General features: G+C 36.2%; 1 protein-coding gene across 1 annotated transcript in view; it reads right to left on the reverse strand.

The window, feature by feature from the left end:
* Positions 1–12992, reverse strand: part of PLCE1 (phospholipase C epsilon 1) — a 150722-nt gene that overhangs the window by 112731 nt on the left and 24999 nt on the right. Inside the window, exons 2-3 of the mRNA XM_065671906.1 lie at positions 11370–11542; positions 9931–11070 (exon numbers count right to left, since the gene is read on the reverse strand). Coding sequence (XP_065527978.1) covers positions 9931–11070; positions 11370–11498 — 1269 coding nt within the window. The 5' untranslated portion in view covers positions 11499–11542. The remainder of the gene's footprint in view (positions 1–9930; positions 11071–11369; positions 11543–12992) is intronic.

Genomic DNA, 12992 nt, shown 5'->3' on the forward strand with positions numbered 1-12992 from the left:
GCCCTCCTTTAATCTGCAAAAATACATGTACAAACTCAGTTCTAGAATTCCAAAACAGTTTGCATGATTACAAAAATTATCATATGCTCTATCCAAATCAGTCCGAAAACTAAGGGGGGGAAGGTTGAACAGGACAAATATGACTTAATGGTCAGGTCATTGTGCAGACCACAGATCAATCAAAATATTATCTCACACACATAAATATTTGGAACTGCCTGAAAAATTCCATCACATTCACCCAAATTCCCCACACAAAGCTTCATCCTGGTGTTTCCAATGCTGGATTAATTTTCCTGTACCAAATGAGCTCCCTGACTAGCAAAAGCTTTGTAATCTATAAAACATCTAGGTTCAGCAAACAATACTTCATCTTCAGAATTCCACCATAATTTTATTTGTAATGATGTAATGATTTGTTTTATTCTTCCAACATTTTATAAAGGTAATTCTAATTCTGAAACAAACCACTGATGCATTTATCTCCTTGTCAGCTGAACCACTGGAAGGAAAAACAGGAAACAGCTGGTCAAAGCTAAAGTGTGAAGAGAAATGCGTTCAAAATTGAAATATTAAAAATTACTCAAAATGAACGTTGCTTGCAAAGGCTGGATTTGCAGGTTTTGCAAACCAATGGCAAAGAAACACTGCAAGCTAAACTAAATATGCAATGATTCAGAAATGTCTGCTCAAAAGAAGCATTCAAATTATTATAAAAGTCCATCTCCAATCTGTTGGTTAAAGGAAGGGAAAAAAAAAAAAAAGAAACAAAGCAAAAATACCTCTATTTGTGGACTGCCAGAGAACAAGAAAATTAATACACTGCTGGTTTAAATATGACCCATGCTATATTTTGTGCTTGTTGAAAACCTTTCCCTATCTTTTCTACAGCCTCAACCTGTTGAGTGACTTGGTACTAATAGACCAAAGCCTCCTTTATTCTGATGGCAAATCCCTGGATGACAATAAAATGTTCCCATAGCAAAAGATTTTGCATTCTTGTAGTTCTGCCTGTATTTCAAGTAAGATAAGTTAGAAAACGACACGCAGGTAAGCCAGAACACTAGTTAATGTCAAAAAAGGGAAATATTTAGAGTGTTCATAAAATAATATTTTTTCCCTCTCAAATACACACATTTGCACAGACAAGCCATCTACTGCAGTCCCAAGATTGTAAACAATAGACAGGAAGTGAAATGTTATGGTTCCCAAGGCAACCATAATGTGCTTATATAAGTAAAGCATCTCTCATAGGCACAGGGTCAGAACTGTAACGGCCTCAAGCTTGTAGCATGATGCTCTAGGCCTGCAAAGTTACTCAAGATTAATTCCTAATTTAAAACAGAAGACTGACGACAGTTTTCCTCAGGGGTCGGCTGCTTGATCCAACCCACAACCACATTTGAAAAATTCTCCATGGCTCAGATACACTCTTAAGTTTCTTCTGAATGATAAGATATTCGGAATTATCATTCAGACATTTATTCAGCCTAGAAGGGTTTCAGTGTTGACTGGCTACACACATTAAAAAAACAAAACAAAACAAAAAGCCCAAAACAACCAACTTGTTCTTATTCATGTAACTCTAAAATTACCAAATATTAACAGCTGGAGCAGTGGGAAAATATGGGGGGTTTTACCGCACTGGTAATTGAGGATATGTCTCTTCTGCAGACTACAGTGCAGAACAGAGCTACTAAGCCTGCTGAGATAAAAGAAAAAATTTAGCCACAGCATATGGAGAGTGTTTGGAAGACGTTTATCTTCTCCAAAACCTAAGTGAGCTCACTAACAACTGACTGTCTCTAAGTCTATAAAACAGATGAGATCATCACTTGTTTGTAAAACAGCTAGGACAACAGATTCAAGTCCAGAAGTAGAGCTTACACGAAGAGTAAATAATAGCATATGCAACTGAAGGGCACCGAAGTTCTACTTATCAAGTTAGTGATTCCACCTGAATTATTTTATAATGCATTATACATATTTATATAGACAATATCTCCAGTTTAAAATTACAGTTTTCAAACTGCTTAAAGTGAGTTTTAATGTAAGTTTGCTGTATTAAAACCCAATTAAAATGTTTGACGTAAAATTATGCTTCCCATAAAGCAAACAGCTCCATTTTGCACATGCTTCTTTTTCTCCCTCCAATTAACCTTTTCCCAATAGGGGATTTTCAATAGATCACAATATGACCAGGATTTCACTCATTCTCTAATACTTGAAGGGAATTCCTAAATACTTTAAGAACTAAGACTGCTGCAACATGAAACCAGAACAGCTAATAATGCATCCTTTGTTTTGTCCACACTTTATTAATAAGGATCTGTATGTGTTGTGGTTTCTTGAAAACAATTTTTACAGTGTCAGGAGAATAAAATAAAAGTAATCATTAAGAGTTTACAAGAATCACTTTTAATTATCATAAAAGAAGCTCACATTATTGGATTCAAAGTACAAATGGTGGCAACAGTGAACAGGCTGTTTCCAGTTACTGAAAAAGCTAAAGGGGGGGGGGGGGGGGGGGGGGGAGGGGGAGAGAGAGAGAAATAAACTCTTCTATTTTCACAACAGTTAATTAGATTATTCAGAGTCCTGCAACAAATGCATGTGCTGATTTCAAGCTAAGAACAAACCTTTTCATTGCTGTTGCACGTTTCCATACTATGGCTCTCATACTCAGCTAGGGGATTGATGAGTGCATCTTAAAAGTGAGTCTTCCATCCCAGTTCAAAAATCATTATATCTGGTTAGAGCTCAAAATATTCAAAAAATAGATATTTTCACTCAACTTGCAGGACAATACGAGCACTGTCTGATACATGTGTTTTGTGGGTAAGGAACAGCTTTTAACTATATAATTTTCTAGTGAAATTACAAGGTGAATAAAAAAACAGAAAAAAAAAAAAAAGAAAGAAGAAGTGGTTACAAATGCCAGGGCTGAACTTTCATGTTTCCAGTGCTGTCCCACTTCTGACATTCCTCATGAAAGCTGTATGCTGTCACACTGCCCTGAGTCACTCTGGTTCCAGCTGCTGCACTGATGCAATTAGCTTTGTTTGGTGTGGGAGCACCCCCAGAGCTCTCCTGTCCCTTAATACTCCAGCTCAGATGCACTTGGACAGTACCTAACAGCTGTATTAGGTTCAATTGTTACTCCTTTTTTCAAGCTGTCACCAGTCTGTACTTTCAAGCAAAATTCTTTGTGAGCAGAGGCTCATAACTACACTATATCAAATCACTTTTCACAGAGAAACCAAACAGCCTCATATCTTATGGAGGATGCCTTAGATATTGTGGCAAGTATAATTTCACAGTAGAGATTTTTTCTGCAAGTCTTTCTTGAAAGTTCATACTGATAAGATATGACTACCAATGACTGTCGACCCAACTTTTTTTTAAAAAGACTTGAAAGACTGTGGAAAAGATAACTTAACCTGTATATGACATCTCATAAATTCACATTTTAATTATTCACTCACCAACAGAGTGATCTTTATATGGCACAGTTTTTATTCACTCATACCAAAGTAAACAACCCAAACTTTTCAGCAGTTCATATAGGTAATGGAGACAACTTAGTTTCAACTGAGAAAGAATTTAGAGGAGTGTCCAACTCTAACACTCTAAAATGAACTCTTTAATGTGCTGCAGGGAGATTTTCTAAAACAGATTTTCATGCTTCTTTACAGTTAATGAACAGTCACTAGAAGGAAAGTCAGAAAATGTGGAAAAACTGAAGGCATAATATATTGCTCCTGCCAAGACTCCCACACTATTGGCTCTAAATACTTAAGTGTGCTCACAGCTAAAACTTATTGTTCATAATTTGGCCCAAAATTGTTAAAGCATAAGGCAACTACAAAATAATACAAAGTATGAATATATTTAACTCTATCACACATTATTGTAATAAAACTGACTGTTCTACAGGCATAGGGTAAATTTTCTGGTTTTAAAGCTAGCCTTTAAAACTGGGGTAACTCAGCCCAGAGCAAATATAAGTATAGTGCTTCATTTAACAAAGTCCAATTTATTTTTACAGCACTTACTGAAGGGAAAACATAATTTCATGCCTATTTGGCTTTTCTTCTGCTTCCTTAATTTTTTTCCAAATAGCCAATTTCACTCAGGAACTTTTTTCTTTAAACAAAAGACTGCAACTCTTTTGCATAAGAAAATAGAAACACAAGGTCCAGGTAAAACAAAAACCATCATCCATCTCATCCAAACCTACTAACTACTTTAACACATGAATATAAACCTTCATGTCCAAGAACATGATAATGTTAGCAACAGGCAAACTACTCATGCCCAGTCAGATTAAAAATTACTCTTAGAGTGGAGAACACCGACCACTTACAGATTATTTCCTTTTTTATTATTTTCTAGATGTATCTTTTTCCTGTAAATTCTTTTCAGTGTGCTGGAGTAGACATTTTATTTCAAATTGGAACACCAAAAAATCTCAAACCCCAAATTCATCTGTAATCCACAACATAGCGTAGCAAACTTTTTTTAATGAAAGTACAAGTATAGCATAGACTTTAGCACAAGGAGCAGTGTTACATTTTGGATATGCATGCAAAACTTTGAGAGAAGAGAGTAAAAGTCGATTAAAAGAACTGATCTTTTCAAAGACGCAGCAAGAAGCAAAAACCTGTGGGAAAATAATGTAATCCTAACAGAAACATGATATCACAGCACATCTAGACCTGAAATTCCTACAGAAACAATTAAAAATCACCAAGAAGTGAAAGCCTAGAAGAATTTATTTTTTAGGCTGCTTTGTGGGTTGTGAATCTCATGGAGTTTGGCAGGACAACTTCACTAATAAGATTCTTATTGCCAGGTGATTTCATGTAGCCACTCCAGCAAGTCTTGGGTCTGTTCTAACTAAATCAGATCCTCTTAGTGAAACAGTACATACACAAGGACTCTTATGCTTATTATTATCATTAGCAGAGAGGGTAAGTCAGATAATTTCAAGTTTTTGTTGCACTTCTTCAGAATAAACATAGGCTTCTTCATTATACAAATTCCGTTTTGAATATACTGGAAAAGTGTCTTCCAAGATACTGCTAGATTGACAAAAAGCATTATACTATTCAGTTTGACAAAATATTTACAATTAAAGTCACAATTAACCAGACACCTGAAAAAAGCTACCAAAAATTGTTCTTCTGAACGTACAGCAGTACTAACACTTTCTTTGTTTATAAACACACGTTAGCATTTGATGGAAAGTGCTCTGTAGTTAGTTAGTGTAACAGGTTGTCAAAAGAGTCAAAGCACATGCTATTTCCATGACTGACAGCGGAAATAACATCTGCTCAATCTATCCATATTTTCAGAAATGCCAGAAAAGCATGCAACATAAAGATACATTGAGTGATGTTGCTGATACAACTCTGACAGGGGGTGGCTGCAGGGAGAAGATATTGAGCTCTCTATATTTTCAGAATTATAATTAGCATTTATATTAATTATATAATAGTCATTTTAATTCTAAATACATTCAGAATTGGTAATCAATAAAACCAAAAAAAGATTCAATTATCTATTATACAGAAAAATACTTCTGCCTGGCTCTGTTTCCTTAAAAATATTACCCAAGATGACTATTTTAGATACCACATTAATAAAACAGGATAGCAAATATTTTTTACCTCCAAATCTTTTTTCTATTCTTAACTCTTTGCTAACAGATGCCACCATGTGACTATAGCTCAACTTCAACAAAGAAGTTCTACTACAAACTCCTTGCACTATCCATGCATGATCAAACCCCCTTGTATTACACTGGTCCGGTTGATACGCTGGAGGGAAGGGATGCCATCTAGAGAGACTTCGACCCGCTTGTAAGGTGGGCTGATGACAACCTTATGAAGTTCAACCATGACAAGTGCAAGGTCCTACACCTGGGTCGGAGCAATCCCAGGCACAGCTACAGACTGGGCAAAGAAGAGATTCAGAGCAGCCCTGCAGAGAAGGACTCGGGGGTGCTGGTCGATGAGAAAATGAACATGAGCTGGCTTCAGTGTGCGCTCGCAGCCCAGAAAGCCAACCATATCCTGGGCTGCATCAAAAGGAGCGTGGCCAGCAGGTCGAAGGAGGTGATCCTGCCCCTCTACTCTGCTCTTGTGAGACCTCACCTGGAGTATTGTGTGCAGTTCTGGTGTCCTCAACATAAAAAGGACATGGAACTGCTGGAACAAGTCCAGAGGAGGGCCACGAGGATGATCAGGGGACTGGAGCACCTCCCGTATGAAGACAGGCTGAGGAAGTTGAGGCTGTTCAGCCTGGAGAAGAGAAGGCTGCATGGAGACCTCATAGCAGCCTTCCAGTACCTGAAGGGGGCCTATAGGGTTGCTGGGGAGGGACTCTTTGTCAGGGACTGTAGTGACAGGACAAGGGGTAACGGGTTCAAACTTAAACAGAGGAAGTTTAAATTGGGTATAAGGAGGAAATTCTTTCCTGTTAGGGTGGTGAGACACTGGAATCGGTTGCCCAGGGAGGCTGTGAATGCTCCATCCCTGGCAGTGTTGAAGGCCAGGCTGGACAGAGCCTTGTGTGGGATGGTTTAGCGTGAGGTGTCCCTGCCCATGGCAGGGGGGTTGGAACTAGATGATCTTGAGGTCTTTTCCAACCCTAATTATTCTATGATTCTATGATTCTATAAATCATAAAAACACTATGGACACTACATGGAAAAAATACCTAATGCTAACAAATGCTGAACCACTATACCAAATCATTAAATTAACTATAAAACACAACTAAGCGACAAATCTCCTCTCAAATCTAATGAAACCATTATTCTATCTGGAAAGAGATGAGGGGGCAATTTTTTTTAACTGTTGCATTATTAGTATTTGCCATTTCAGTAGCACCTTAGCAGCTATGAAGAGTAGAAGATATATTACTGTACTAACTTCTGTCTGAGTAGAGTTAAACAAGCCAGCAGAATTCTTGCTTCTTAAAGCTCAACTACTAGCATCAGGAATGTAATGACACAGCAAAGATGGTACTGATGCCTACAAAATAAGCTTAACTAAAGAATTCAGCTATTATGCATTGCAACTATGTTATTGCAGCTGTCATCTGGAGATACTGAGGTCACTTACCCTGTTTGAGAGAATCACCCTGCAGTAGTCTATTGAGCTGCACAGATTTATTATCTTTGTCAATATTACACTAGGAGCAAGATAGAAACACCGTATCAGGAGAAAAAAAAAGAAGTATGCATTAGCACTCTGAACCTAACATCTCACAGAGACAGACCCCTGAAACTCTGACCTTTGTAATTAGTAAGATTGCTTATATGATGCACCTGAGATGAGCCCAAGTAGTGGACACATTGTGCCAGGCCAAGCAAAGCCAACGCCAAAGCTTGCACTCTTATTACTTGTTTCTATGTCAAATTCTTTCCATTTGCAACATCTTTAATATGTACCAATGTGAGGGGCTCATGCTGTTCCAGCATGGACAAGTAAATTTCTCATTAACAAATACAACAGCCATCTTACACACATTTGTCTGATAATGGCAAGTACTACACTGTATATAGCCACAAAAACTAAACACAAAATTAGGAAAAATATTCAGCATAAAGATCTTCCTTCTTCACAAAACACATACATTAAGTCCAAAGCAGAGGAGTCTAAATCTGCATATACAATATCTATGAACCATAATCATATGCTACATTAAAATACATAATATTTAATGTATTTTCTGTATAATGCAAAGCCTCAGTCCCACCTTCCTGTGTAGGGAAATTAAAAGAAAAACTTATTCAGGAAGACAACAGTCCTGTGCCTTTCCTTTATTAGCACTAGAATTTTTATGTAAGGGATATGCACAAATGAGACCCACATTTTCCTACTTAAAACATAAAGGTCTCTATTGTTCCATGTTACACCAGTACTGCTATGAAAACTTAATTTCTCCAACTTTTTTTTCTCCTTGAAGAACAGAACTACTGTTCGCTTAGCTGTTCCAAACAGAATGCATGCTCAAAGGGTGAGATAAGGGGAAAGAAAGAACAAATTACCACATTCATTTACTACTTTCTCCTTCTTCCTTTGATTATTAGCATGAAAGCTTCCTACAAAGGCCCATAATTCATTAGATTATTTTAACCCAGTGCGTATGTTCAACAGATCCATATATTTATCAAATCTACTGTGAGTTTATGTCTGTGAAAATGTAATGCTAATATAAACTATAAACACATAGAAATATTATTGAAGAAATAATATTTGATACTAAAACAACATAAAAATAATGCTAAGGGTGCTTGATACACATCATACATAAAGAGACTGAATACAGAGGTTGATAAGAAAAATATCTGTAGTCGCCACTTGGAAGAAGGACTTAGAATCATGTGGGTTTAAACCTTTTCTGACCAGGAGAAAACATTCTGTGCACTGTAATTACACAAAGTGCTTTACTGTGCCTGTTAAACTTTCGTACATTTGTAAACAGAACTTTTCCTAGTTAAGTAGCTATTCAGTGAGTACCTACTACATTTATTTCTGAGTTTTCTATATGCACTACAAAAAAATCTTCAAATTAAAGCCCTTACCCCCAAATGCTGTACTTTCAGTGTTGTGCAGCAGCGGTGGAAAGTGGAAAAACAGGCATTCATGTTAAAAACTAAAGCACTCAAGTCAAATTGGAAACACCCAATGAAGAAATCTAAACACATCCTTCCCTTTTCTTACCTATATAAATAAAAATTACGGTAGACTTCAGCTACAAAACACTCTCCCTTCTCTCCCAAATAAGCTTGCAATGATAAAACAAACATACTGAGCAGATATCATGTTAGGTAATTACATGGCTCATATGGATCTTAATGGGATTATGACCTTGCACCAGCAAGTTCGTACTTGCATATCTCAATAATGAACAGCACTACAAGGTTTTGCAACCTAGTACAAACACCTGACAAATACATGTTCATAAAGCTCTTCAATCAACCGGTTAAATGGAAAATATACTAAGTCTAGAAGGGGATGGGGAGGGGCACAATTGTCACGGAGCCCCTGGGCCACCAAGTCCAGTCTTCTGTTATCACTGACAAAATTTCATATAATCCTTTTCATTAATTTTAGGGTTAGATTTGATGATCTTAAAGGTCTTTTCCAACCTTTCCCTCATAGAACCTAAATGATTTTATGATGCTATATAAGTCAGTTTTCCTTTGTTTTAGTCCTACTGAATGTTGTTGCAGAGTCTGAGCACTAACTGCAAGAAATTTCTTCCAGTTTTCAACCCACATTTATCAAGGATGTGCTATGTCATTTTTACAATAATGATCCATGCATTCAGGATTTCATTCTAAACTTAAAGTGTTTAGTATTATCTAATTTAAGATAATACAAATCAGGGCGTTATAGGCACATTAATTCATGTTATTCAACTATTACATTTTTTTTTAATTATTTGCAAGTGTTGAAGCATTGTAAATATCTGCAACTTGGGGAAAATATTATGCTTTCTTACAAAAAATTTTTTTCACTGTAATATAATACTGCCACTTATCACTTAATACAATCATTTAATGGAAATATTATACCATTATACCATACCAATATATCTGTCAAATCTATAGTTTATATAAATATATATGTATATACACAGATGTATAAATTTTACAGAGATAAAACTTTACATTTTACTCCGTATCTATTTTTAAAAGAATTCATTTTAGAGGATGACAATATATTCTTCTAAAAACCACCTGTCAACATAAGTTTCAACACAGTTAAGTGAAATATCCTGTTCAGTGTTACTAAGTGTTTACTAGTTAAAGGGTTTTTGGTTGGGTTTTTTTGAATGAAAAAGTCATCAGGTTATCAAAACATTTACAAAACAAAACCCAAAACAACAAAAACAACACTGTGAAAAGCTTACCTCATGCCATAAAGACATCTCAAGAATGGAATTAAATTCCCATTTTATTAAGGTCTGAATTATAGTTAGCTGTTCTGTTGTAATCCTAGAAAGCTTCAAGACACTGTTGTTTCTTCTTTGCTCAACATAATTCCAAGCAACAGTTCCTATGTGCCCTGAAGGTAAGGTCCTAACAATTGCTCTCGTTCCAGTATAAACTGATTTTTTAACCTCTTTATCATTTTTACAGAATCGTCTTATCAACAATGTAGAACGTTCCTTTTTGTTTCTGAAAAAATCCTCTTCCAAATCTTCTTCACAGTTATCGTTACAGTCTTCAAAATGGCTCAGAAACGGCTTTGAGGGCATTCTTCCAATAAAGTTATTTCCACAGAAGGTGTGACCTGAGCACACCACTTTAACCTTCCGTGATGCTCTTTCCAGACATAAATACTTATCCCTTAAAGTGTCGTCATACAGCTGTTGCTCATTTTCATTCTCACAATTATTTGTCAACTCCATTAATCTGCAAGTGCATGCCGGGGAACCAGTGGTGTTACCAACACCAACACTTACTGGCTGCAAGCAGTTATCCAAAATGAAGCTGCTGTGTAAACTGCACAGAGCTTTTGATATATTCCTTTCACTAGCACAGTGAAAGTGAAAAAAGGCCACTTTATCAGTATCATTGCTGTCATTCTTATTTACTGCTGTCTGGCTTCTCAACGAAGGTCCATTCATTTTCAATTGAATTTCAGCAAGCATGGCTCTTTCCAGTGAAGCAGGAATTCCAGTTTCCAGGCATGCCTCTCCCCTTGCTAAGGAATCACAGGATTTATACAGCTGGCTGCATGGGATATTGCTCTTGTAGTTTTTCTGTACAACGTTACAGTTAATGTTAAGAAATTCCACTGAATCAGGGATGGAGCTGTTCCTCCCCCAGAAGTTTTCATTACTATTGTCATTAGTCAGTTTTTCTTTCGCCAGAGAGAATATTTTGGGCACTGAGCCCTGAAGACTTTCTTCTTCAAGTCTGTTTAAGTACGAGAAAGCGTGTGTGGTTTGCCTTCCCGGACTGGCAGCATGTCTTTTTATAACACTGGTGTCCAAAGCATTTTGAGTATTTTCATCTCCAGCTGACTGAGCAGGTATCACTTTACCCTGTACCACAGAGACAAGAACAGACGCTGTCATCTCCTCAGAGGTCATCTTGACAAGTCTTTAATTCCTAGATGTGTGTTGGGGATGCAGAAGGGGGAAGGGGCTGTGCACTGTCTACCAATCGTCACAGCATGATTTCAGTGTAATAAAACATTCAGTGCTAAGTAATCAGTGAACACATGGCAAAATATACGTCGACTTCTCGTTCTTTTTGAGTTGGGTTTTAAAAGAAAGTGTATTTCTTCACTGTTGGGCTATTAGGCTTTGCCAGCCTTGGATTACTGGCAAGAAATACAAACATTTTTAAACCAGCTTTTTCCTGTGACATGGCCATTCAGCTTGTCTCTTCCAACAGCTACTACGTCTATCATATGTAGCACACACACTGTTGCCTCAGGATGTACAGGATGACCAAACACATAATCCATGTCAAAGATACTTCTCTCTATAAGACATCCAAAAAGTTGGTTTTCTGTTAAAAAAAAAGAAAGGAAAAAAATAATTGAACAGAATCCATGGCACAAAATCCATCATCACAATTACAGCAGAAAGTTTGGGGTTTTTTAATGCAAAGAGAAAGAACACAAAACAACACAAGTTAATTATATCAAGACCTAGAGAATCCCAAAATACACATTTAAATCTGTCTTAAAGTCTCACTTGACAAGTTGGGGAAATCGTGGTAATGATTTATATATTTAGATAGCTGCCTTCACTTTACTATGGAAAGCTACATGACTGCAGAAAAATAATTTTACTGATGCTGTAACACTGAAATTGAGCATACAGGATATAGACAAAGAGAAAAAAGGAAATGCCTTTTCTATAATTTTTTTGACCTTTAAGCAGGATAGGTTAAAATATTTTGAAGAACAAAGTTGTTTTTAAACCTACACTGTCTTTTAAAAGTAATTATTTTCCTGTTCAGAACTAAATTCTGTGACAAATATAAGTGGTTTGGTATTGTGTGGTTTCTGTTTTCATTAAATGTTCATGAAGCTTAATGTTCATATTGTTACCATGAAATCATGAAGAGACTACAGTATTTTTGACAGACCTTTATGACTGCAAAAGCATGAAGGCAGAACAGGGTAGAAGACTGAAATATTAATTATCTTTTTAACCCCTTTACTTGTATGCTTTAAGCAAAAACTTAACCTGCCCTTCAACACATGCCATTAACTGTCAGATTCGTTCCTGCAGATAGAATGGTAGAAGTAAATCTTGGAATCAGGAAATAAGATGTGACAGTTCAACAAAGGAAACAGAAAAATAAGAGCCATACCCAGCTAAATCATGGGGAATTAAACATACATATGCTTTTATTTCAATTTACCATATTTAATGTTTAAAACCATTGCATGTTATTAAAAATGTGGAAAATGCAAAAAGTTATATTAAGGCCTAAGTTTACTAAAAGTGTCTAAATTCACTAGAAATAAGCAAAAACACATGACTTTGAAACTTGAGTAGCAAAACATACCACAGAACTGAGGCAAATCACTGGCTAGGTACAATAACTTGATTACTGAACTGATCAAACAAATGTTGACCCAGGCACTATTTACATAAGCAGAAGGGGCTCCTTCCTTCAATTCAGTTCATGCAGTTTAGCTAAGCACAATAATTAAATCATCTGTAGTTGATGAAACAACAAGGAATGACGGGAAGGATAACACCAGGAAGGCCTAATAATGAAGGTAATTTAAAGTGTGAAATCTATTTTATGACTCTTCTCAAGTAATTATAATTAACAATTTTATTTTAAACCACTTTAGTGTCAGCTTTCATTTTTATTTATTACTAACCTTCATCCAAAAGCAGTTTGGCAAAAAAACAAGATGTAAAATGTACTCTTTGGTTAATAGGATATTTGATATGCTATTTTCTCATATAATAAAATACACAAGTGTAACTGCGTG

Source organism: Lathamus discolor, chromosome 3 (genome assembly GCF_037157495.1).
Source record: "Lathamus discolor isolate bLatDis1 chromosome 3, bLatDis1.hap1, whole genome shotgun sequence".
In the NCBI taxonomy this organism is placed as follows: Eukaryota; Metazoa; Chordata; class Aves; order Psittaciformes; family Psittacidae; genus Lathamus; species Lathamus discolor.